Source organism: Chiloscyllium plagiosum, chromosome 40 (assembly GCF_004010195.1).
Source record: "Chiloscyllium plagiosum isolate BGI_BamShark_2017 chromosome 40, ASM401019v2, whole genome shotgun sequence".
NCBI classification, from domain to species: Eukaryota; Metazoa; Chordata; class Chondrichthyes; order Orectolobiformes; family Hemiscylliidae; genus Chiloscyllium; species Chiloscyllium plagiosum.
The window spans coordinates 10,307,387-10,329,443 of NC_057749.1; the positions used below are offsets into that span (position 1 = coordinate 10,307,387).

At 43.0% G+C, this 22,057-nt stretch overlaps 1 protein-coding gene across 3 annotated transcripts in view; it reads left to right on the forward strand.

The window, feature by feature from the left end:
• duox (dual oxidase) overlaps positions 1-22,057 on the forward strand; it is a 91,047-nt gene that overhangs the window by 40,425 nt on the left and 28,565 nt on the right. For all 3 annotated transcript variants that reach the window (XM_043680278.1, XM_043680276.1, XM_043680277.1), the window contains exons 15-22: positions 2,752-2,889; positions 7,125-7,244; positions 9,056-9,249; positions 11,924-12,109; positions 13,017-13,242; positions 14,861-14,954; positions 18,312-18,487; positions 21,091-21,157. In XM_043680278.1, the coding sequence (XP_043536213.1) occupies positions 2,752-2,889; positions 7,125-7,244; positions 9,056-9,249; positions 11,924-12,109; positions 13,017-13,242; positions 14,861-14,954; positions 18,312-18,487; positions 21,091-21,157 (1,201 nt within the window). The remainder of the gene's footprint in view (positions 1-2,751; positions 2,890-7,124; positions 7,245-9,055; positions 9,250-11,923; positions 12,110-13,016; positions 13,243-14,860; positions 14,955-18,311; positions 18,488-21,090; positions 21,158-22,057) is intronic.

The following is a 22,057-nucleotide window of genomic DNA, read 5'->3' on the forward strand; positions in this document are numbered from 1 at the left end:
ATTTTCCAGCTGTCCCTTTACCTGCGAACATCTGCCTCCAATCAGCTTTTGAAAGTTCTTGCCTAATACCATCAAAATTGGCCTTTCTCCAATTTAGAACTTCACCTTTTAGATCTGGTCTATCCTTTTCCATCACTATTTTAAAACGAATAGAATTATGGTCGCTGGCCCCAAAGTGCTCCTCCACTGACAACTCAGTCACCTGCCCTGCCTTATTTCCCAAGAGTAGGTCAAGTTTTGCACCTTCTCTAGTAGGTACATCCACATACTGAATCAGAAAATTATCTTGTACACACTTAAGAAATTCCTCTCCACCTATACTTTAACACTATGGCAGTCCCAGTTGATGTTTGGAAAGTTAAAATCCCATACGATAACCACCCTATTATTCTTACAGATAGCTGAGATCTCCTACAAGTTTGTTTCTCAATTTCCCTCTGACTATTGGGGGGTCTATAATACAATCCCAATAAGGGATTCTTATTTCTCAGTTCCACCCAAATAACTTCCCTGGATGTATTTCCGGGAATATCCTCCCTTAGCACAGCTATAATGCTATCCCTTTTCAAAAATGCCACTCCCCCTCCTCTTTTGCCTCCCTTTCTATCCTTCCTGTAGCATTTGTGTCCTGGAACATTCAGCTGCCAGTCCTGCTCATTCCTGAGCCACGTTTCTGTAATTGCTATGATATCCCAGTCCATGTTCCTAACCATGCCCTGAGTTCATCTGCCTTCCCTGTTAGGCCCCTTGCATTGAAATAAATGCAGTTTAATTTATTAGTCCTATCTTGTCCCTGCCTGCCCTGACTGTTTGACTCACTTCTGTTCTCAGCTGTACCCGTCTCAGATCGATCTCTTCCCTCACTGTCTCCCTGGGTCCCACCCCCCCACCTTACTAGTTTAAATCCTGCCAAGCAGTTCTAGCAAATTTCCCTGCCAGTATATTAGTCCCCTTCCAATTTAAGTGCAATCCGTCCTTCTTGTACAGGTCACTTCGACCCCAAAAGAGATTCCAATGATCCAAAAATGTGAATCCTTCTCCCATACACCAGCTCCTCAGCCATGCATTCTTCCGTTCTATCCTCCTATTCCTGCCCTCACTAGCTCGTAGCACTGGGAGTAATCCAGATATTACTACCCTTGAGGACCTCCTTTTTAAATTTCTACCTAACTCTCTGTAATCTCTCTTCAGAGTTTCAACCTTTTCCCTTCCTATGTCGTTGGTTCCAATGTGGACAATGACCTCCTGCTGGCCCCTCTCCCCCGTGAGAACATTCTGCACCTCTCTGAGACATCCTTGATCCTGGCACCAGGGAAACAACACACCATTCTGCTTTTTCTCTGCTGGCCACAGAAACGTCTGTCTGTACCTCGGACTACAGAATCCCCTAACACAATTGATCGCTTGGAAGCCGACGTACCCCTCGTTGCATTAGAGCCAGTCTCAATACCAGAAACTTGGCTGTTCGTGCTACATTCCCCTGAGAATCCATCACTCCCTACATTTTCCAAAACAGCATGCCTGTTTTAAATGGTTATATCTACAAAAGACTCCTGTTCTAGCTGCCTACCTCTCTTACCCTTCCTGGAGTTAACCCGTCTATGTGACTGTATCTGAGACTTTCCCCCCTTTCACTAACTGCCATCCATCACATACTGTTGCTGTTGCAAATTCCTCATCGCTTCTATTTGTCTCTCCAATCGATCCACTCGATTTGGTAAGATTTGCATCCAACAGCATTTATGGGAGATATAATCCGCAGTAACCTTTAAACTCTCTTTAAACTCCCACATCTGACAAGAAGTACATATCACTGCAAAGGGCATTTTTGCTCCTTCACATTCTACAGACCCAGAAAATAACACCGTCTTATTCCTCTACACACACTGCCCCAGGTTAAATTAATAGCTATGGCTTATATTTTAAATTGAATCAAGAGACTTATCTCCAAAAACATATAATCAAGAAAGAATCCACTATACTCACTACTGCAGCCTTTCTCTTGGACAGACTTAAAAACAACAATTAACTTATCTGATTCTGTGCTGTGAACATACCAGGATGTTGCCTGGTATGGTAGGAAGATCGTATGAGGAAAGGCTGAGGCACTTGGGGCTGTTTTCATTGGAGAAAAGAAGGTTTAGCGGTGACTTGATAGAGGAGTACAAGATGATTAGGGGTTTAGATAGGGTTGACCATGAGAACCTTTTTCCACGTATGGAGTCAGCTATTACGAGGGGGCATAGCTTTAAATTAAGGGGCGGTAGGTATAGGACAGATGTAGGGGTAGGTTCTTTACTCAGCGAGTCGTGAGTTCATGGAATGCCCTGCCAGTAGCAGTGATGGACTCTCCCTCTTTATGGGCATTTAAATGGGCATTGGATAGGCATATGGAGGACAGTGGGCTAGTGTAGGTTAGGTGGGCTTGGATCGGCGCAACATCGAGGGCCAAAGGGCCTGTACTGCGCTGTATTTTTCTATGTTCTATGTTCTAACTTTGCCCAACAGTTCCTCCAAGATTAGTTGTGAATTTCACTGTTTGTTAATTTTCCCAGATGCACTCCAATGTCCAGCAATACACGAATTCAAACAGCAAAGGTGGTAACTGTGCAGGTTTTCTCTCTCTCCTGTACTGTCCTCACCATGTGCTTCCTTTGTCTGCTCTCCTCCCTTTTAAACTGTTGTGATTTAGAACAATCTTACCTCTCTCTGGCGTTAATCCTTTTTGGCTTTTTCTGTATTCTGTCACAGGTGATCCCTGTCCCCAGCCAAAGCAGTTGACCATCGATGACCTGGAGCCTTGTGTCGGAGCGACGCGTTTAGATTATTTTGAGGGAAGTGGAGCTGGCTTCGGGATTATCATCGTCATACTCTGCTGTCTCCCGCTAAGTAGGTGAAAATCAATCCGTTCCACTGAAAGCAAGTTTTGCAATTCCCTGCTAATTCATAGATTGCTGCTCCATAGAACGGCTGCATCCCAGAAGGAGGCCATTGGTCCTTCAATCTCCTGTCTGCTCTCTGCACGAACAATTTAGCTCCTCCCATCACTTAATACACCTTCCCCACAGCCCTGCAAGTTTTCCCTTCAGAAAGCCGAGACTGAGTCAGTCTCCACCACAATCTCAGGCAACACAATCCAGATTCTAACCAGTCACTGCATGAAACATGTGTTCTTTCCCTTTATGCTGCTTTCTGTTTTGCTAAACACTTTACAACAGTGTGCTCATAGAGTCATACAAGAGGGAAACAGACCAACCAATCCATGCCGAAGATAATTCCAAACTAGTTCCATCTGCCTGTTCCTGGCCCATATCCCTCCAACCCTCTCCTATTCATGTCTTTATCCAAATACCTTTTAAATGTTGTGACTGTGCCCGCATCCACCACTTCCTCTGGAAGTTCATTCCACACGTGCAAAATGTTTGCCCCTCATGTCTTTTTTAAAATCTCTCTCCTCTCACCTTGAGAGTTTTGGATCCCTCCAGTATTAGGAAATGTTTCTCCATATCTACTCTCCTTAGAGACCATTCAGGACTTTGAAAACCTTGGAAAAATTCCTAAAAACTGAATTGTCCAGCAAGTGCTGTCTAAATTGCAGGTCTAACAGTAAGTGTGCTAGTTATACTAAATACCAACTTAACATCATCAGTGGAGCTCTTAACATGGCTCATTTACTCTTGTCAGAATTGTCATACATTCACATGCCTGTTCTCAAAATAAAGGAAGCCGTTCATCAGTCTTAATCTAGAATGCTAGAGCAGCCTCTAAGAGCCGAGTAAAAATCAAAAGAACTACGAATGCTGGAAAGCAGAAACAAAACAGAAATTGCTGGCAAAGCTCAGCAGGTTTGGCAGCACCTATGGAGAAAAATCAGAGTTTTACCCCAAACTATTAATTCTGATTTCTCTCCACAGAAGCTGCTAGACCTGCAGAGTTTTTACAGCAATTTGTGTTTTTGTTTTGATGAGCTGAATGTTAAACTCCTGCCGTTGTGTTTCTTGGACAATTTGTGAATTGCTCAAGAACTGGGGAACCTCTAGTTTCCCCAATGCTTCCTCCATGGCAATGCGTCGGCCAATCAGATATGACTAGCTGACCAACCAGCATCTTTTTCTCCTGTCATAGAAAGTGTGGTGTTCATTTGAAATTTGGCATGCTTGCATTTGTTCAGATGAGTGCAAGATGAAAAACATCATTAGCATGTCTCCCTTTTCAAATTCTATGCTACCAAGCAACCTCAAAGTAAACTAATTTTGTTAATTCTGTACACAAAAAAAAACACAAAACCATCAAAGGATAATTGGATGGGAATTTCAGGTGTTGAATTCTGTTGGGATGTAAAAAACTAAGGGACTGGATGAGGAACTCGGAGATTGTGAGTTCAGGGCAGGTTGTGATATTGGAAGCTTTTGCAAATGTGCACCTCTAGGAATCAATCAGATTTTCACAAGGGCACAGCTTCCGTCACACACACACAGTCCAGCCTATGTGTAACTCCAGTCCCGCATTTTGTGCTTGCCTATTAGAATCAGAGAGTCATAGAGGTTGCAGCATGGAAACAGACCCTCTGGCCCAATTTGCCTGTGCTGCCCAGTTTTCACAGTTAAACTAGTCCTAATTGCCAGCATTTGGTCCACATCCCTCCATACCTACCCATCCATATACCTGTCTCTAAATGTTTCTTAAATTAGAAAATTGTACTTGCTTCCACCACAACCTCTGGCTGTCCATTCCAGACACTCACCACCCTCTGTATGAAATGAATTGCCCCTCTGGACCCTCTTGTATCTGTCGTCTTAAACGTATGCCTTATTGTTTTAGACTCCCCTACCCTGGGGACAAGCTGTCGGCTATCCACCTTATCTATGCCTATCATGATTTTATAAGGCCACCCCTCAGTCACCTGCGCTCCAGGGAAAAAAGTCCCAGTCTATCCAACCTCTCCTTATAACTCAATCCTCTGGTCCAGGTAGCATCCTAGTAAATCTTTTCTGCACTTTTTCTAGTTTAATAATATTCCTTTTATAGTAGGGTGACCAGAATTGTCGACTGAAAAATGTGGGTTTATCATCAAGTAGATTTTCTGTACTGACGTAGTAAAATAATAGATGCATTTGTGGAGTACATTTCACCACAGCACTGGTGTTCTCTCAGAATCCGATTTAATTAAAAGCAGAGCTTGATTTACTTAGTCAGCATATATCAATGATCCCATGTAACAGGTGCCTCTCTCATAGGCATCAAAGCAAGAAGATGTATCAAGTACAACGTTTGCTTTTAATATTGGGTGGGTCAATTCTTAACGCTCATAAGTGACATACTTTCAGAGATTTAAGTAAGTTAATCTTTTGTCTTTCGGTGATCAAAGGGCTTCCTGAACTAGTGCTGGTAATTTTGTTTACCGGTGAACAATGCAGTATTATTAGTGTCTAGTATAGAATGCATCATCATGTCACTTACAGAGCTGTCTTCATTGTAGCTATAACGCATAGCACTCCTCCCCCATCTCAGCTTGCAAAGTGCCTTTAGCATGTTAAACAGAGGGCCCCAAGTGCCTAAGGCATTTGACTTGCTGGAACAAAGTTACCAGGATGGATAAATGCAAAACTACCTTAACTTTTTTGTGATGAGGGGTAACAGATTTAAGACAGATGTCAGAGGCATGTTCTTTACACAGAGAATGGTAAGGGCATGGAATGCCCTACCTGCCAAAGTAGTTAACTCAGCCACATTAGGGAGATTTAAACAATCCTTGGATAAGCACATGGATGATGATTGGATAGTGTTGGGGGACGAGCTGAGAATATTCACAGGTCAGCGCAACATAGAGGGCCGAAGGGCCTGTTCTGTGCTGTATTGTTCTATGTTCTATGTTCTATGACAACACTGATCAATCATGTGCATTTACTTACATAATGAGGAGAAACAACCAAATTACAACGATGCCTTGAGTGCAAAGATACTTGGTGTGGAGGTGCCAGTGGTGGACTGGGGTGAACAAGGTCAGAAGTCACACAACACCAGGGTTATAGTCCAACAGATTTATTTGGAATCACAAGCTTTCAGAGTGCTGCACTTTCATCAGGCATGAAAGCTTGTGATTTCAAATAAACCTGTTAGACTATAATCTGGTGTCGTGTGACTTCTGATCAAGATACGTGTTGCAGAGCAAGCTGCTGGGCAAGCTGCTGTCGTGCCTTCAAACATGTTGTCAAACAGGGAGCTGATTTGTCTGCCCCGAAAGATTGTTTGGGGAATTCTCCTGGTGTTGGCAAACATTTCTCTGTCACCCAGCACCACTAAGATGAGTAATTTAGTTGGTGGCACTTTGGGGCTGTTGTTGTGCTGGAGCAGGTGTCATGATAGTCCACATTGCAATCGTGGCTTGACTTCAAATAGATTTCATCTGAGCTGTAAAACACGACACCAGAGGGTACATCAGGCGCCACATCAATGCAGAGCTCTCTCTTGTCCTAGCTAAAGCCTCGACATAGTTAACAATTGTGAAACGTGAAAGATTTCAGAAAAGATCTACAAGAATGTTGCCAGGGTTGGAGGATTTGAGCTATAGGGAGAGGCTGAACAGGCTGGGGTTGTTCTCCCTGGAGCGTCGGAGGCTGAGGGGTGACCTTATAGAGGTTTACAAAATTATGAGGGGCATGGATAGGATAAATAGGCAAAGTCTTTTCCCCGGGGTCGGGGAGTCCAGAACTAGAGGGCATAGGTTTAGGGTGAGAGGGGAAAGATATAAAAGAGACCTAAGGGGAAACTTTTTCACGCAGAGGGTGGTACGTGTATGGAATGAGCTGCCAGAGGAAGTGGTGGAGGCTGATACAATTGCAACATTTAAGAGGCATTTGGATGGGTATATGAATAGGAAGGGTTTGGAGGGATATGGGCCGGGTGCTGGCAAGTGGGACTAGATTGGGTTGGGATATATGGTCGGCATGGATGGGTTGGACCGAAGGGTCTGTTTCCATGCTGTACATCTCTATGTCTCTATGACTCTATAATTGATCACTGTGGATTCCTGCTGAGTGAAAGGAATTCTGAGTCAGACTATTTAGTTACCGGAGAAGAATTAACTGACCTATGAAGATACAAAAATTCTTTTCTTTCCCCAGTCTGCCTGATCCCTGCGTATGCTGTAGCTTATTACCGTAAGACACAGTTTAAGAAACTTCAACGAAGGAACAGGCACGAGTCCATAATAAAGAAGATTGAACACGGAGCAGGAATAAAAGGTAATTAGATCGCTGGTTTTCACCTAGAAAAGAATAGTCAATCTGCTTCAATTTCTGAGCACCTAAAACATGGAAGCTGCGTCTTTTTATCGCCGTGATCTCTTTGTCAAATTAAAGGTCACAAAGTCAGCTGAAGATCAGTTGGTTCTGTGACCTCTGAACTCAGTTGAAAGCACAAGTTTTCACAAAGTGCAAATCACGAAGATTTTTACGTCTCTGACAAACAAATAAAATGCAGAGCACATTGAAATGACTGCAAACCTTCCATTTGGTCGATTGTTTAATTACATTACTGATTTCATTACGCAAATGCTTGGATACAGGGAGACGCAGGAGCTAATTGAGGGCACAGAAAGTATTGCAAAGTTATGGATCTTTCAATTCAGTTTGAAAGTAAGGCAGTTGGTGACTGTTGAACAATGTGTGTGTTATTCCTTTTCTTGTCTCCTGAGGCAATGGGAAACATATCTATTATATTTAGAAGTCTACACGTGAAAAACCTATTTAGTTTAGGGATGTGAAGTGTGAACCATGTCCAAACTGGGCTACCTTCAAGAGTAGGTATTGGGAGTACAGAGTCAGTGAGATGACCCCATCATTCTTGTACCAATGGATAAGGTGCAGCTTTTGTCTCCGTACTTAGAGAAGGCCTAGGTGATATATAGCAATGGTTCAGCAGACTGGCTTCTAAGTGAAAAAGGCCAAACCTATATTGGCTGGAGTTCAAAAGAATGGGAGGTGACTCCAGTGAAATATAATATTGTTAAAGAGCTTGACAGGGGAAGTGCTGAAAATGTGCTCCCCGCCCAGATGAGAAATCGAGAACACAGGGTCACTGTCATCAAATAAGGGGTCACAATTTAGGACTGAGGTAAGGAGAAACTTCTTCAATCAAGGCATTGCCAGCCCCAGGAATTCTCCATCTCAGAGGGTCACAGATGATCAATTGTTGAATATATTCCAGACACAAATCAATAGATCTTTGGGCTTGAATGGATACAGGTATATGCAGGATGACAGAGCACATGTAGATGATCAGCCATCATTGTCTTGAATGGCAAAAGCAAGCTCAGGCAGTCTACTGTTGCTCCGGGTCTCTCACAATCCAATCCAATCTAGTCTGTTCAGGTTAGCATATTCAGCATAGATTTTGCGGCTCTCATTCTGCTGATACAAACGTCAATTGAGTACAAAGCGAACTGATGTTATCATTACGTTTCCAGTGCTATCTCTTATAATGCACTGGAGACACTTGGAAGGGTTCAGAAAAGATTTACAAGGATGTTGCCAGGGTTGGAGGATTTGAGCTATAGGGAGAGGCTGAATAGGCTGGGAATATTTTCCCTGGAGAGTCAGAGGTTGAGGGGTGACCTTATAGAGGTTTATAAAATCATGAGGGGCATGGTTAGGATAAAAAGAAAAAGTCTTTCCCCTGGGGTGGGGGAGTCCATAACTAGAGGACTTAGGTTTAGGGTGAGAGGGGAAAGATGTAAAAGAGACCTAAGGAGCAACTTTTTCACGCAGAGGGTGGTGTGTGTGTGTGTGTGTGTCATTTGCAAAATTTAAGAGGCATCTAGATGGGTATATGAATAGGAAGGGTTTGGAGGGATATGGGTTGGGTGCTGGCTAGTGGGACTAGATTAGGGATATCTGGTCGGCATGGATGGGTTGGACCGAAGGGTCTGTATCCGTGCTGTACATCTCTATGACTCTGAGTCTAGGGGGACACGTTGTTTCAAGGATAACTTTCTTAGAGTTAAGTTCTACACTCTGCTGCTGGCACTTACCATTTCTTCCATTTCTGACACCAGCCTGTGAGTGGCAAGGACCCAATGAAGTGCTCCGACCAGTGGATATATACTTTGATGTCAAAGGCTGCATCAAGGTCCTGGATAGTAAGCGGTCTCCCATCCGCATCATTCATCTCACCAAGGACATTGACATTATCAAATCAAACAATGACCAAAGGATCCTGATGATTAAGGTTCCCAAAGAGTATGATTTGGTAAGTAGCCACTACGCGCTGCATCCCAGTGTGTTAGCCAAGGGTTCTTTATGTGGAACTGACAGCACTGAGACAGGCCACTCAGCCCATTTAGTCCCAGGGTTTGCAGTGCACAGGAGTCACTTCCCATCTTATTTCATCTGAGCCTACTGCTCCTTGCTCCCTCACACCCTGGTTCTCCCTTAAAGGTGCCAATGCTTTCACTTCAATGTCTCAGCAAGTTAGTGTCTTGATCAGTTTATCAAAGAGAGACAGGAATATGGAATCATCAGATCCGGCATGGTCCTAATGAATGGGGGAGCAGTTTCAAGGGGCCGAATAGCCTCTTCCTTTCCTAATTCAAATGCTCACATTCTCACCATTCTCTGGGTAAAGATCTTCTTCCTAAATTTACCTCACTGCTGATTATTTTATAGTTATAGCCTCTGGTTTTAGATTCCATGCATACGGGAATTTCAGTTTCACCCATGTACGTTTGCTCTTTATCTATACTGTCAAACACCTTCATGATTTCAAAACCTTGATTAGATCAGCCCTCCTCCTTCTCTCTTCCATGCTGCAGGCGGTTCATTCACTGTTTCTACAGATGTTTTTAGTTTGTCTCCTGTTCACTTGTGTTATAAATTGTCTTCATAGAAAATGCAGTGGGACACCTTTAGTCCCAACGTGTTCATGCCAGTACTATCCGTTCAGTCAGCATGCTCTGTTTCAATTCCACTTGCCTTCTCTTTCTCTACTTCCTTTTATATTTTTCGTGTTTTGTTGCTTATCCCGACGTTATCCAAAACGCTGCTACCCCTTTCCTTACTCACATCACCCCGGTGCTCCCTGACCAGTCTGGCAATACTTTGATTTTACTATTCTCATCCTTGTTCTCAACTCCCTCCATGAACTCGCCCCTTGTCTATCTCTGAGATCTTCTGTGGCCCCACATTAATCCCAGCTACCGATGTCCCCAATTCTGGCCTCTTTGGCCACCCTGATGTCAGAAACCATTGTCTGGCTTTGGAATCATTCTCCCTACATCTCTCTACCTCCCAAACTCTTTTTTCTCCTTGAAGACTTTACCCCTTTGACCAGGTTTTTGGTTACCTGCCTTCAATGAGCTGGGACTCCAATCTTCCTGCACTCCTATGGAGCACTTTGGCATATTTCATTGCTTTAAGGTGCTGTGTGATTCAAGTTGGTATTCTGATCTGATTCCTGCCATTAAGCTACAACATTGTATCTGCCTCAACAGATTCCTGTGACAAACACACTTGTCTTCATTGCTCAGACCTTTGAGAATAAGAGTTGGGACATCATGGCAAGGTTGTACAGGACATTTGTGAGCTCTCTTCTGGGGTACTCTGTGCAGTTCTGGTAGCCCTGTTAGAGGAAGGATATTATTAAACTGGAGAGAGTTCAGAAAAGGTTTATCAAGATGTTGCCCGGAATGGAGGGTGTGATAGGTTGGGACATTTTTCACTGGAGCACAAGAAGTTGAGGAGTGACCTTACAGAGGTTTATAAAATCATGAGGGACATAGATAAGGTGATTAGCAAGGGGGTCTTTTCCCTAAGATGGAGGAATTCAAGACTACAGGGCATATTATTAAGGTGAGAGGAGAAAGATTTTAAAAAGACATGAGGGGTAGCCTTTTTACACAGAGGGTGGTTTGTGTGTGGAATGAACTTCCAGAGGAAGTGATGGATGCGGGTGCAGTTGCACCATTTCACAGAATCACAGAATCCCTACAGCGTTGAAACAGGCCCTTTGGCCCAGCAACCAGATGCTGATCCTCCGAAGAGCATCCCTCCCAGACTTGTTCCCTTATTACTCTACATTTTCCCTTGTATAATGTGAAAGTAAAGACTGCAGATGCTGGAGCTTAGAGTCGAGAGTGTGTGCTGGGAAAGCAAAGGGCTTGTGCCCGAAACATTGACTCTCCTGCTTTCCGACGCTGCCTGACCTGCTGTGCTTTTCCAGCACCACACTCTCAACCCTGACTAATGCACCTAACCTACACACTCTTGAACACTATGGGCAATTCCACATAGCCAATCCATCTGACCTGCACATCTTTGAATTGTGGGAGAAAACCCATGCAAACACAGGGAGAATGTGCAAACTCCACACAGACAGTGGCCCAAGGATGGTATCAAACCCGGGTCCCTGGCTCTGTGAGGCAGCAATACTAACCACCAAGCCACCATGCCACCCCATAATAGTCAGTCAACACAAGTGGCAGTGGTGCGATTGGAACCCACAACTTCTTTGAGACTGTAACCTAAATTTAGTGCCTTATACCACTTGGCCACATGACCAGACACCTTGGATAAGTAAATGAATAAGAAAGGTTTCAAGGGAAATCGGCCAAGTGTTGGCAGGTGAGGAGAAAGTGAGGTCTGCAGATGCTGGAGATCAAAGTTGAAACTTTATTGCTGGAACAGCACAGCAGGTCAGGCAGCATCCAGGGAACAGGAGATTCGACGTTTCGGGCACAGGCCCTTCTTCAGGAATGGCAGGTGAGACTAGTTTTGTTTGGGATTATGGTTGGCATGGACTAGTGGGACCAAAGGATCTGTTTCCATGCTGTATGACTCTATGACACAGGCTGTTAACATAAGGCCATCAATGACCAGCACCATACTGTCAACAATAGCTGTATGATTTATATTTTGCCTTCTATTAGGTTTTGTTCTTTGATGCAGAAGAGGATCGTTATGATTTTATTGAACAGCTGAGAGTTCATCTACAGGCCAATAATACACAACTGAATCTGAAGGAAATGAGTCAGAAAGCCATCTTAAAGGAAGCAGTTACTAAACAGCAACGAAGCAAGATCTTGGATACATTTTTCCGACGAGTATTTGCGCAGGTACAAAGGAAATGAAAGAATGTGAGATGCCCCTTATTATTTAAAATTCCTTCCCATTATGGAGACACTATTCACACTATAGTAGGTGTCAGCAGAGCCCTCTACTTCCCAAGATCAAAAGTCCACCTTGAGACGAGACAGTTTGGACTAGTAATTGCGGGGCTGTACAGACCATTATACATTGCTGTAGACAGACATGAGGTTAAAGGTTTCTCTCCTGCACTTATCAGGACTGACATGCAAGAAAACCACCTTATTTCCTTTATAAAGTTGGTGTTCTTGCATTCTAGTGCAAGAGAAAGGAATTTGACCTCATGCCTCCTTTTGGCAATGTTGCTGAGCAAGTTGATTATGAAGGATTTGTGAGTGAGTTTCAGCCGATCCTCACAATATTCTAAGACATGAGCGTCAAAGGATAGTGTCAGTGGATTCTGCCCAGCAGTGAGATTCCGACTGATTTCCTAACCGCCATCAGCCCCACCACTCTGCACTTTTGAGATCAAAGTGGACCATCTTCTCTTTTAGTAAGAATTCAGTTTGCAATTCTGGTTAGCACCTCCGTTTCAGTGCACAGGGAATGTTGCATCGTTGGAGGGCTCTGCTTTCGGGTGAGCTATGAAACCAAGACTCTGCATGCCCTCTGAAACAGCAGATGCAAATAATTCCTTAGCAGCCTTCTGATCCAATAGTTATTTCCTTAGCCAACATCAGTGAAACAGATTTATCAGGTCATTTTCACAATGCAGTTTGTGGGATCTTGATGTTCACAAATTTCACAGCATTCCAACAGCGTTTGCACTTCAGAAAAGCCCTTAGTGGATCACAAAGCATTTTGGGATGTTCCAGAGTCATGAAATGTGCTGTATAAATGCAAGTCTTTTTTGTTTGTTGTTAAATCTGCTTCTAGGTTCTGGAAATTGACAGGTCAGATGCTGGCGATTTCACCACAGAAATCTCACGCAAGACAAAAGAGTCCCTGAACTGTGAGCTGACCCGGGTGGAGTTTGCTGACGCGTTGGGATTGAAGGACGATTCCATGTTTGTGGAGCAGATGTTTTCACTGGCAGACAAAGATGGGAATGGTTACCTGTCCTTCCGAGAGTTCCTTGATATTCTCATCATATTCATGAAAGGTGAACGGGGCTTCTCACCTTGTTTTTCATTTCTTGTATCTCCTGGAGATTTGTGACAATGAAATTGCCAAGCCATTTTCCTGATGTCTGTGCATTTTTTGCATATTCTAAAATTAATTTTCATGAATTATTTTACGTGGATTGCTGAGTAACATTATCACACCATGTGTTGCATCAATTGTAGGAAAGATTGCTAGATTAAGTAATTCACTTAAAGTTGGTTGGCAGCACTAACAAAGTGTTAATTCAATACCTGGTGGTGAAAAGGATTGAGGATTCTAGATTTATTGATAATTTTGATTCAAATGAAGTTTAGAAAGGAGCACTAATATCTTGGGTTGGACAGAGTCCATGATTAGGCATTGTGCAAATTTACACATGATTGGCTTAACGCTGTGTTCTTGATCTAAGTTTTCAATTGCTACAATTAGGTTGGCAGGTAAAATTTCAGACTGTATATGAGTTGGGTAAAATCCTGGGTCAATGTACTTCATTCTGTCAATGGCTTGGTTCCTTTCAGTGGTCAAACAAACACATCATGTTGAAAGCTGGTTAAATGTCTCAGGATTCAAAATCATTAAGAGAAATCTTCTAAATGACATAATTCAGCCTTAACCCCTTGCAATAACAATATACAAACCGTTGGGATTCGATGATACAGAGGCACGGTGGCTCAGTAACTAGCACTGCTGCCTCACAGTGCCAGGGACCTGGGTTCAATTCTGACCTCAGGCAACTGTCTGTGTTGAGTTTGCTCATTCTCCCCGTGTCTGTGCAGGCTGCCTGTGGGTGCTCTGGTTTCCTCCCACAATCCAAAGATGTGCAGGTCAGGTGAATTGGCTATGCTAAATTGCCCATAGTGTTCAAGGATGTGTAGGTTAGGTGCATTAGGCAGGGGTAAATATATAAGGTAGTAGAGGGATGGGTTACTCTTCAGAGGGTCAATGTGGACTTGCTGGGCCAAAGGGCCTGTTTCCACACTGTAGAGATTCTGAATTCAAAACTGAAGAGGAGATTAAACTATTATTGTGGTATAAATTCATACAATAATTCCTTGATGTTAAAATTTACAAATATGCTTCCTAATGCAATATCCTTTGCTTCACTGAACTAAGGATTAACCTGTGAGTGCCTATGTGTGTGGAAAAAAGAGTTCAAGACCAGGGGGCATACTTTTAAGATGAAAGGAGAAAAGATTTGAAAAGGCCATGAGGGACACAGAGAGTGGTTTATGTGTGAAGTGAACTCCAGAGGGAGTGGTGAATGTGGGTACAGTCACAGCGTTTAAGAAGCATTTAGATAAGTTCATAAATAAGAAATGTTTGGAGGGACTTGGGCCAAGCGCAGGCAGGTGGGACTAGTTTAGGTTGGGATTATGGTCGGCATGGAGTGGTTGGACCGAAGGGTCTGTCTCCGTGCCGTATGGCTCGATGACTCTACGATGACAATTTGGACCATTTATATTTTTCCCAACCATTGTGTTTTTCTTAGTGCTAAAATTCCTTTGTTAGCTTTCCTGTGATGATTTACCGTGTTGAAGTGCTGCAGAAAACCAAATTGCTGCTGCTCCTCGCTAGTATTTTGTGAAAGAAACTAATTCAAATGATGCTGTTTGCAGGGTCACCTGAAGAGAAGTCAAAGCTCATGTTTCGGATGTATGACGTGGATGGAAATGGGTTCCTGTCGAAAAGTGAATTCTCTGTATTGTTGAGGTAAACGGTAACCCGATGATTATCTTACTTAAAATATAATGTGGAGGTGCTGGTGTTGGACTGGGGTGGACAAACTTAAAAATCACACAACAGCAGGTTACAGTCCAACAGGTTTATTTGGAAATACCAGCTTTCGGACCATTGCTCCTTCAACAGGAGCAGGATCATAGGACACAGAATTTATAGCAAAAGATCGTAGTGTCATACAGTTGATGTGATATATTGAGAGGTTTGTCCCAAATAAACCTGTTGGATTATAACCTGGTGTTGTGTGAGTTTTAACTTTGGGAAAGTAGATTGTTCAACATCTCACACAAGCAAATAGAGAATATCACTGCTTAAGACTCAAGAAAAGTCATCAAAACTGAGCAAGTGTTGCCTTATCTTTCCATCCAGATAAAGTGGCAGCCAATAGTTCCTGTTGGAGGTACTTTTGAGTTGTCTTTCTCCCAGATATATTTAATCACCATCCATTGGTGTTTTCTTGTGAAACCTGAGCAGAGGGCCAATGTCCAAGAGGACGATACCTTTCTCCTTTAAATGCCGCTCATTCCCATGTGGCTATTCCTTGTCAGAATTCCAGCATAAAACAAAACTAATTCACTGATGACTTTGGAGTTAGGAATTGTCGACCATTCTAATGTGGGCATGAAATGCAGATGTGAATTGATACATCATGTTAAATGATTTCAGATTTTCCTCTTAAAAGCTGGTGGGTATAGGAAGATGGAAAATCGAAGGATTGAGGAGATCCATGTTTGGGCAGCAGAAGCAAACATAATGAAAGTTGATACTAACAAAGGGAAAACTGAATAACATGCTTGTAAAATAAAAATAAGGTAGGGCTCTGGGTAGCATTGTAGAACAGAGAGACCTAGGAGTTCAGATACATAATTCTTTGAAATTTGCATCACATGCAGACAGAGTGGTTAAGAAGGCATTTAACACGTTTGCCTTTATTGCTCAGACCTTTCAGTATAGGAGTTGGTACAATGTGTTGAGGTTATACAGGACATTGGTGAGGTCTCTTCTGGAGTACTGTGTCCAGTTCAGGTCACTTTACTAGAGGAAGGATATTATTAAACTGGAGAGGATTCAGAAAAGATTTCCCAGGATGTTGCTGGAAACAGAGGGTTTGAGATATAAAAATAGTCTGGAAAGACTGGGACTCTTTTCGCTGGAGCTTTGGAGATTGAGGGGTGACCTTATAGAGGTTTACAAAATCATGAGAAGCATAGATAAGGTGAATGACAAAGGTCTTTCTCCAAGGTTGGGAGAGTTCAAAATGAGAAGGCATATTTTTAATGTGAGAGGAGGAGGTTTTAAAAAGGAAATCAGGGGCAGGACTTTTACACAGAGAGTGGTTTATGTGTGGAATGAGATGCCAGGAGAAGTGATGGATCCAGGTACAGTTCATGGATAGGAAAGATTTGGAAGGATATGGGCCAAGTGCAGGCAGGTGAGACTAGTTTAGTTTGGGACTATGGTCAGCATGGACTAGTTGGACTGAAGGGTCTGTTTCCATGCTGTATGACTCTATGACTCTTAACTTATTAGACACTTGCAAGGGTTACAGGACATGTATTGCAATAAGCAACATGAATTTGGCTTTACACTTTCCTTTGCGGATAGCACTACATTTGGAGGAATGCCTACTGGAGGTGTCTGTGACCAGGACTTTGCTTTCTTTATTCTTGCACAGGATATGGAATCACTGGCAGGACCAGCATTGATGTACATGCCTAACTGCCTTTGAACTGAGGGACTTACTGGGGCAGTTCAGAATCCAACATATCAATATGGGTCTGCCAGTCACATGTAGGCCAGACCAGATAAAAATAGCAGATTTTCTTCCCTGAAGGTCACGAGTGTGCCCAATGAATTTTCAAGGCAATCGCAAAATATTTTCCTGTTCATCTTTACTGAGACTAGCTTTTAATTCCAGATTTAAAGTAATTGAATTTAAATTCACCAGCTGCAATGTGATTTGAATCTGAGACCCCAGACAGGAATGGGGGGAGGTAATGGGATGTTTGGAAGCAAGGAAGTGGCTTTCAGCAGCAATTCACCACACCCCGCTCCCAACTTAAGCCCCCCATCCTGACATGTAAGGGAGGGGATTTATTCTGTTTTTGGACTATAAATTGAAATTGAAGTTGGGCGGCTAAAATAGCGGTGAAATAGCAGGAGCATGTGTAACTTTGAAAATCAAGTTGTCTGTATTTTGAGCTGTGCAATGATGCTTATTTTAGAGTTGAGAGTGAGCAACACCCAGAGTCTTTTGCATTAAGGGAATTCTGCCTGATGACAGCCCTCTGTTTGGATGAACTATAGGTCGGTAAAAGCTGTAAATGCCAGAGGAGCAGAGAAAAATATTCAGAGCCTGCAAGTTGAAAGCCTCCACCTCTCGTTCTCTTTCTCTCCCCCATCTCTCTCTGTATGTGGGAGAAAAACAGAAAATCAAGAAAGCTTAAACGAAACAATTGTAACGAGAAAATACCTCGGCTCGTCAGATTAACTGCCAAATTGTTGGAATGGCTATCACCTACAAATGATAGTCATCATGACTAACAATCATATTTTTAATGTATGTGAGACTACTTTGTGAACTTTATCTGTATCCTTTAACCACCCCTAGTATCATAGTGCCTGTGTCAGCCATTGTCTGTGTGTGTGTGTGTGTTGTTTTGAAAGGACATAGTTTAAGTTGCATACTAATAGATTAGGATTCCTTTCTTTTCATTAAAGTTAACTGTGTTACAATAAATTGAGTTATTTTTCTGTCACTAACAAAAACCCAGTGAATTGCATTTGGCCTGAATATTAATCAGTCAGGAAAACTGGTCATTTTGGTAGTGCAGTTGGGGCTTTACATAATTTGGGACAGTTTGTGAAACAGTGGGTTATGATTTTTGATGCATTTTTCTCAGTTACATTGTAACAAATCCCTCGATTAGCATGGCGAGGCTGAAGCCTGGCAATGAGGGACCTTGATGGGTTGCGCCAGGATCCTTCTGAGGGTCAACCATGTGTCTTCCATTTAATCCCTGAGCCATCTGATCCCTGTGGTAGGCTCAGGGACAATGGGACTCAATCCTGAGCCTAGGCTTTAAATGCTTCACAAGCTTACAATTTCAGAAAGTTACACTATTTTGTATCTCCAACCAAGAAAACTACAGTTCCAATCTGCACTCCACACATGTTAATAAAGGTGAGTCTCCACCCCAATTAATAGACCACTAACAAGAATTTTATGTGAACGGTTATCCCCAAGTGTTTTCAGTTTTTTGTATTTCATTTTTGATCATGTTTGCCTTTATAGGAACTCTACTTGACCCTCGCATTTTGTTCCTCTAGGTCCTTTATTGAGATCTCCAATAACTGCTTATCAAAAGCCCAGGCGGAAGAAGTTATGGATTCACTCTTCAAGGAGGCAGGATTCCAGGGCAAGGAAGACTTAACCTGGGAGGATTTTCATTACTTGTTCCGGGATCACAGCGATGAGCTGGAGCTTGCTAAGCTCAATGTGAAAGGTCAGTACTGTGGTAGGAGAGGCCTACACAATCTAGCTGGCCTGCAGGGAGATTAAAGGTCCTGATTTCAATCCTGCTGCACAGGAAGATGCCAAAGCATGTGCCTGGTGCCTTGTTGGAAGAGGGTTGAGTGCTTGTTTGCTGGACGCCTCCGAAACGAATTATCCATCTGCCTCCTGAAACCTTGGAGATGTATGAGCAAGAGCAATAATTAGGATATCATTCTGGCCTCTTATGCAAACCCCTCTTATGCCTGCTGCCTAAGTCCTAAACTCTGAGATTCTCTCCATGAGCCCCTCCACTTTTCTCTCCCCATTTAATTCACCCTCAACCCGACCACTTCAACTAAGCATTTACTTCTCCTGTGGTGCAGTGTCACATTGTGTTGGATATTGGCCCAATAAAGGGCTTTGGAAGGTTTTGCTGTGTCAAACATGCTCAGATACATCATTGTTATGACATTATCATAAAAGGAAAAGTCACTATACTCTTACCAGTCCATGTAGCAGCTTAGTATTACAGAAACTGAATGTCACTGAAAAAAAGACACATTGCCAAAGCGTTCCTTTTTTCACTCACCAGGACAAATGCAAGGATACCAAAAGATCATTTGAAATTTGACATGCTTACCTTTGTCCTGATAAGTGCGAGATGAAAAAATGTAAGTGTCATTTCTCTATTTCCAGCAGAGTTTACTAACAAATCCCAATGGGAATTTAGGGAAAACCTCTTTGAAGAGGAGTGACAATGTGAAACTTGCTTTCTCCTGGTTGAGGTGAATAGCATTTCAATCAATATTGGGTAAATCCATGAACGAGAAGAGAACAGAAAAATATGATGACACTGTTAGATGAAAGAGGTGGGAGGGAGAACTCACGGCGTTGGTTCATTGGGTTGAGTTGCCTGCTTCAATGCTGAGCTTTCCATGTAATTTAGCTCTCTCGTTAGACCGGTGGTGGTTTAACCTGAGGGTCGCCACGCTTCAGGTGAGGGGACAAGTTGAGAACTATCCTTCAGCCGGTGTGGGAATTGAACCCATGCCGTAGACATCACTCGGCATTGCAGGCCAACCAGTCAGCATCACCAACTCCCAAATGAAAGGGGGTCGGGGGGTGGGTGCAGCTGTTAACCAATAATCGCTTAGAGCTGTGTGGTCATGCACAGATTGTCTCCTCTAAGGTATTGGAAGCACATTACCACACAAACTGAAAATGTCAGCGCTGTTGCATTTCCAAAACTTGCAATGGGCCACAATTCTTGCTGAGTAATTACATGGCGTGCACAGCATTGAAGCAAACAATTCAACCCAACTGAGCAATGCCAGTGTCTGTACTCCACGTGGAGTCTCCCTCCCACCTCTCCCGTCTAACACTGTCATCATATTTTTCTATACTCTTTCATGGATTTGTCCAATTTGGTTTTTTAGATTAGATTAGATTCCCTACAGTGTGGAAGCAGACCTTTCAGCCCAACAAGTCCACACTGACCCTCCAAAGAGTAACCCACCCAGACCCAGACCCATTCCCCTACCCTGTTAGATTAGATTAGATTCCCTACAGTGTGGAAACAGGCCCTTCGGCCCAACAAGTCCACATCGACCCACCGAAGCGCAACCCACCCAGACCATTCCCCTACATTTACCCCTTCACCTAATGCTATGGGCAATATAGCATGACCAATTCACCTGACCTGCACATCTTTGGACTGTAGGAGGAAACCCACACAGACACGGGGAGAATGTGCAAACTCCACACAGACAGTTGCTTGAGGCAGGGATTGAACTGGGTCCCTGGCACTGTGAGGCAGCAGTGCCAACCACTGAGTCACCATGCTGTCCTATATTTAAATACTATTCACCTTGAACAGGAATTTCATATTGTCACTCCTCTTCCAAGAGGTTTTTCCTAAATTCCCATTGGGATTTGCTAGCAAACTGTGCTGGAAATAGAGACATGATACTTACATTTTTCACCTTGCACTCATCAGGACAAAGGCAAGAATGTCTAATTTCAAATGATCATTTGGTACCCTTGCCTTTGTCCTGGTGAGTGTGAAAAGGAACGCTTTCCAATGTGTCTTTTCAGTGACATACAGATTCTGTAATACTAAGCCGCTGTTGTGGCTTCCTGTATGACTCTCCGTTCGTATTCGTCATGTAAAGAAGTGGACGATATAACTTTCCTCTTTCTAGTCTGCTACCCATGCTCTTGTATTACAAACTAAATTGATGTATGATGTGGAGGTGCCGGTGTTGGACTGGGGTGGACAAAGTTAAAAATCATACAACACCAGGTTATATTCCAACAGGTTTATTTGGAAGCACTAGCTTTCAGAGCTAGCTACCTGATGAAGGAGCAGCGCTTTGAAAGCTTGTAGCTCCAAATAAATCTGTTGGACTATAACCTGGTGTTGTGTGATTTTTAAATTGAGGTAGTGTTTTCGATTTAACGTGTCTACACTGTTTACCATTTCATTTACTTCTTATGCAATTTCTATATTATTGCCTACTTTGAAGTTTTATGGCTGCTTAAACCTCTTTCATTTCCTTGTAATTTTGTTGTTGGACACAAAGCACTCTTTGGTGTTGCCTTCTGTTCTTTCAGGTATGGATATTCGAGAGAAACCAAACAAGTATCACAGAGTCTCCTTCCTCAAAGTAAACCCATACAAGTGAGTAAATACTTTGAGGTTCCTTTATTGTCAATTTATTCCCACAGATTTAGGAGTGGCAGAAATACCACAGAAACCCGTGGTTTACACTGGGCAAGAAAAATACACTGAAAGATGCATCTCCAATCACTTCAAGAAACCATGTAATAGAACATTAGATCATATTTTTGAGATCTACATGAGGGTCAATGCTGGGGTTGGGATTATGGACCATCTTCTCTGTCCATCAACGCTCCCACCCTCCAAGAGCTGCTGAAGTAAGGCTCTTGTGCAGTGGTAGTGTTCCTACTTCTGGGATAGGAGACCTAGGTTCAAATCTGACCTGCTCCAGAAGTATGCCATAACATCTCTGAATAGGTCCAACCAGGTAATACTCCCACCCATGGTCTATATCCCTCCAAACGTTTCCTCATCATGCACTTTTCGAGATGTCTTTCCAAGTTGTAACTGTACCTGCATCTACCACACACAAACCACACTGTGTAAAAAATGTCCTTTCTAAATCTTCCTCCTCTCTCCTTATACCCCCCAGTCTTGAAATCCTCCACACAAGGGTCAAGACACCTTAGCTGTACCCCTCATGATTTTATAAACCTCTATAAGGTCACTCCTCAAACTCCTACGCTCCAGTGAAAAAATTCCTAATTTGATCATCCAACTCAGTACCACGATCATGTTCTCTCCCCAAACCCTTTAGCACAAAGAACTATGGATGCACCTGAGTGGCAGCAAAAAAAACACAAGGGTGTTCTTTTCAGGGGAAAGTGAGGTCTGCAGATGCTGGAGATCAGAGCTGAAAATGTGTTGCTGGAAAAGCGCAGCAGGTCAGGCAGCATCCAGGGAACAGGAGAATCGACGTTTCGGGCATAAGCCCTTTTTCAGGTTTGCCATGTCTGTGAC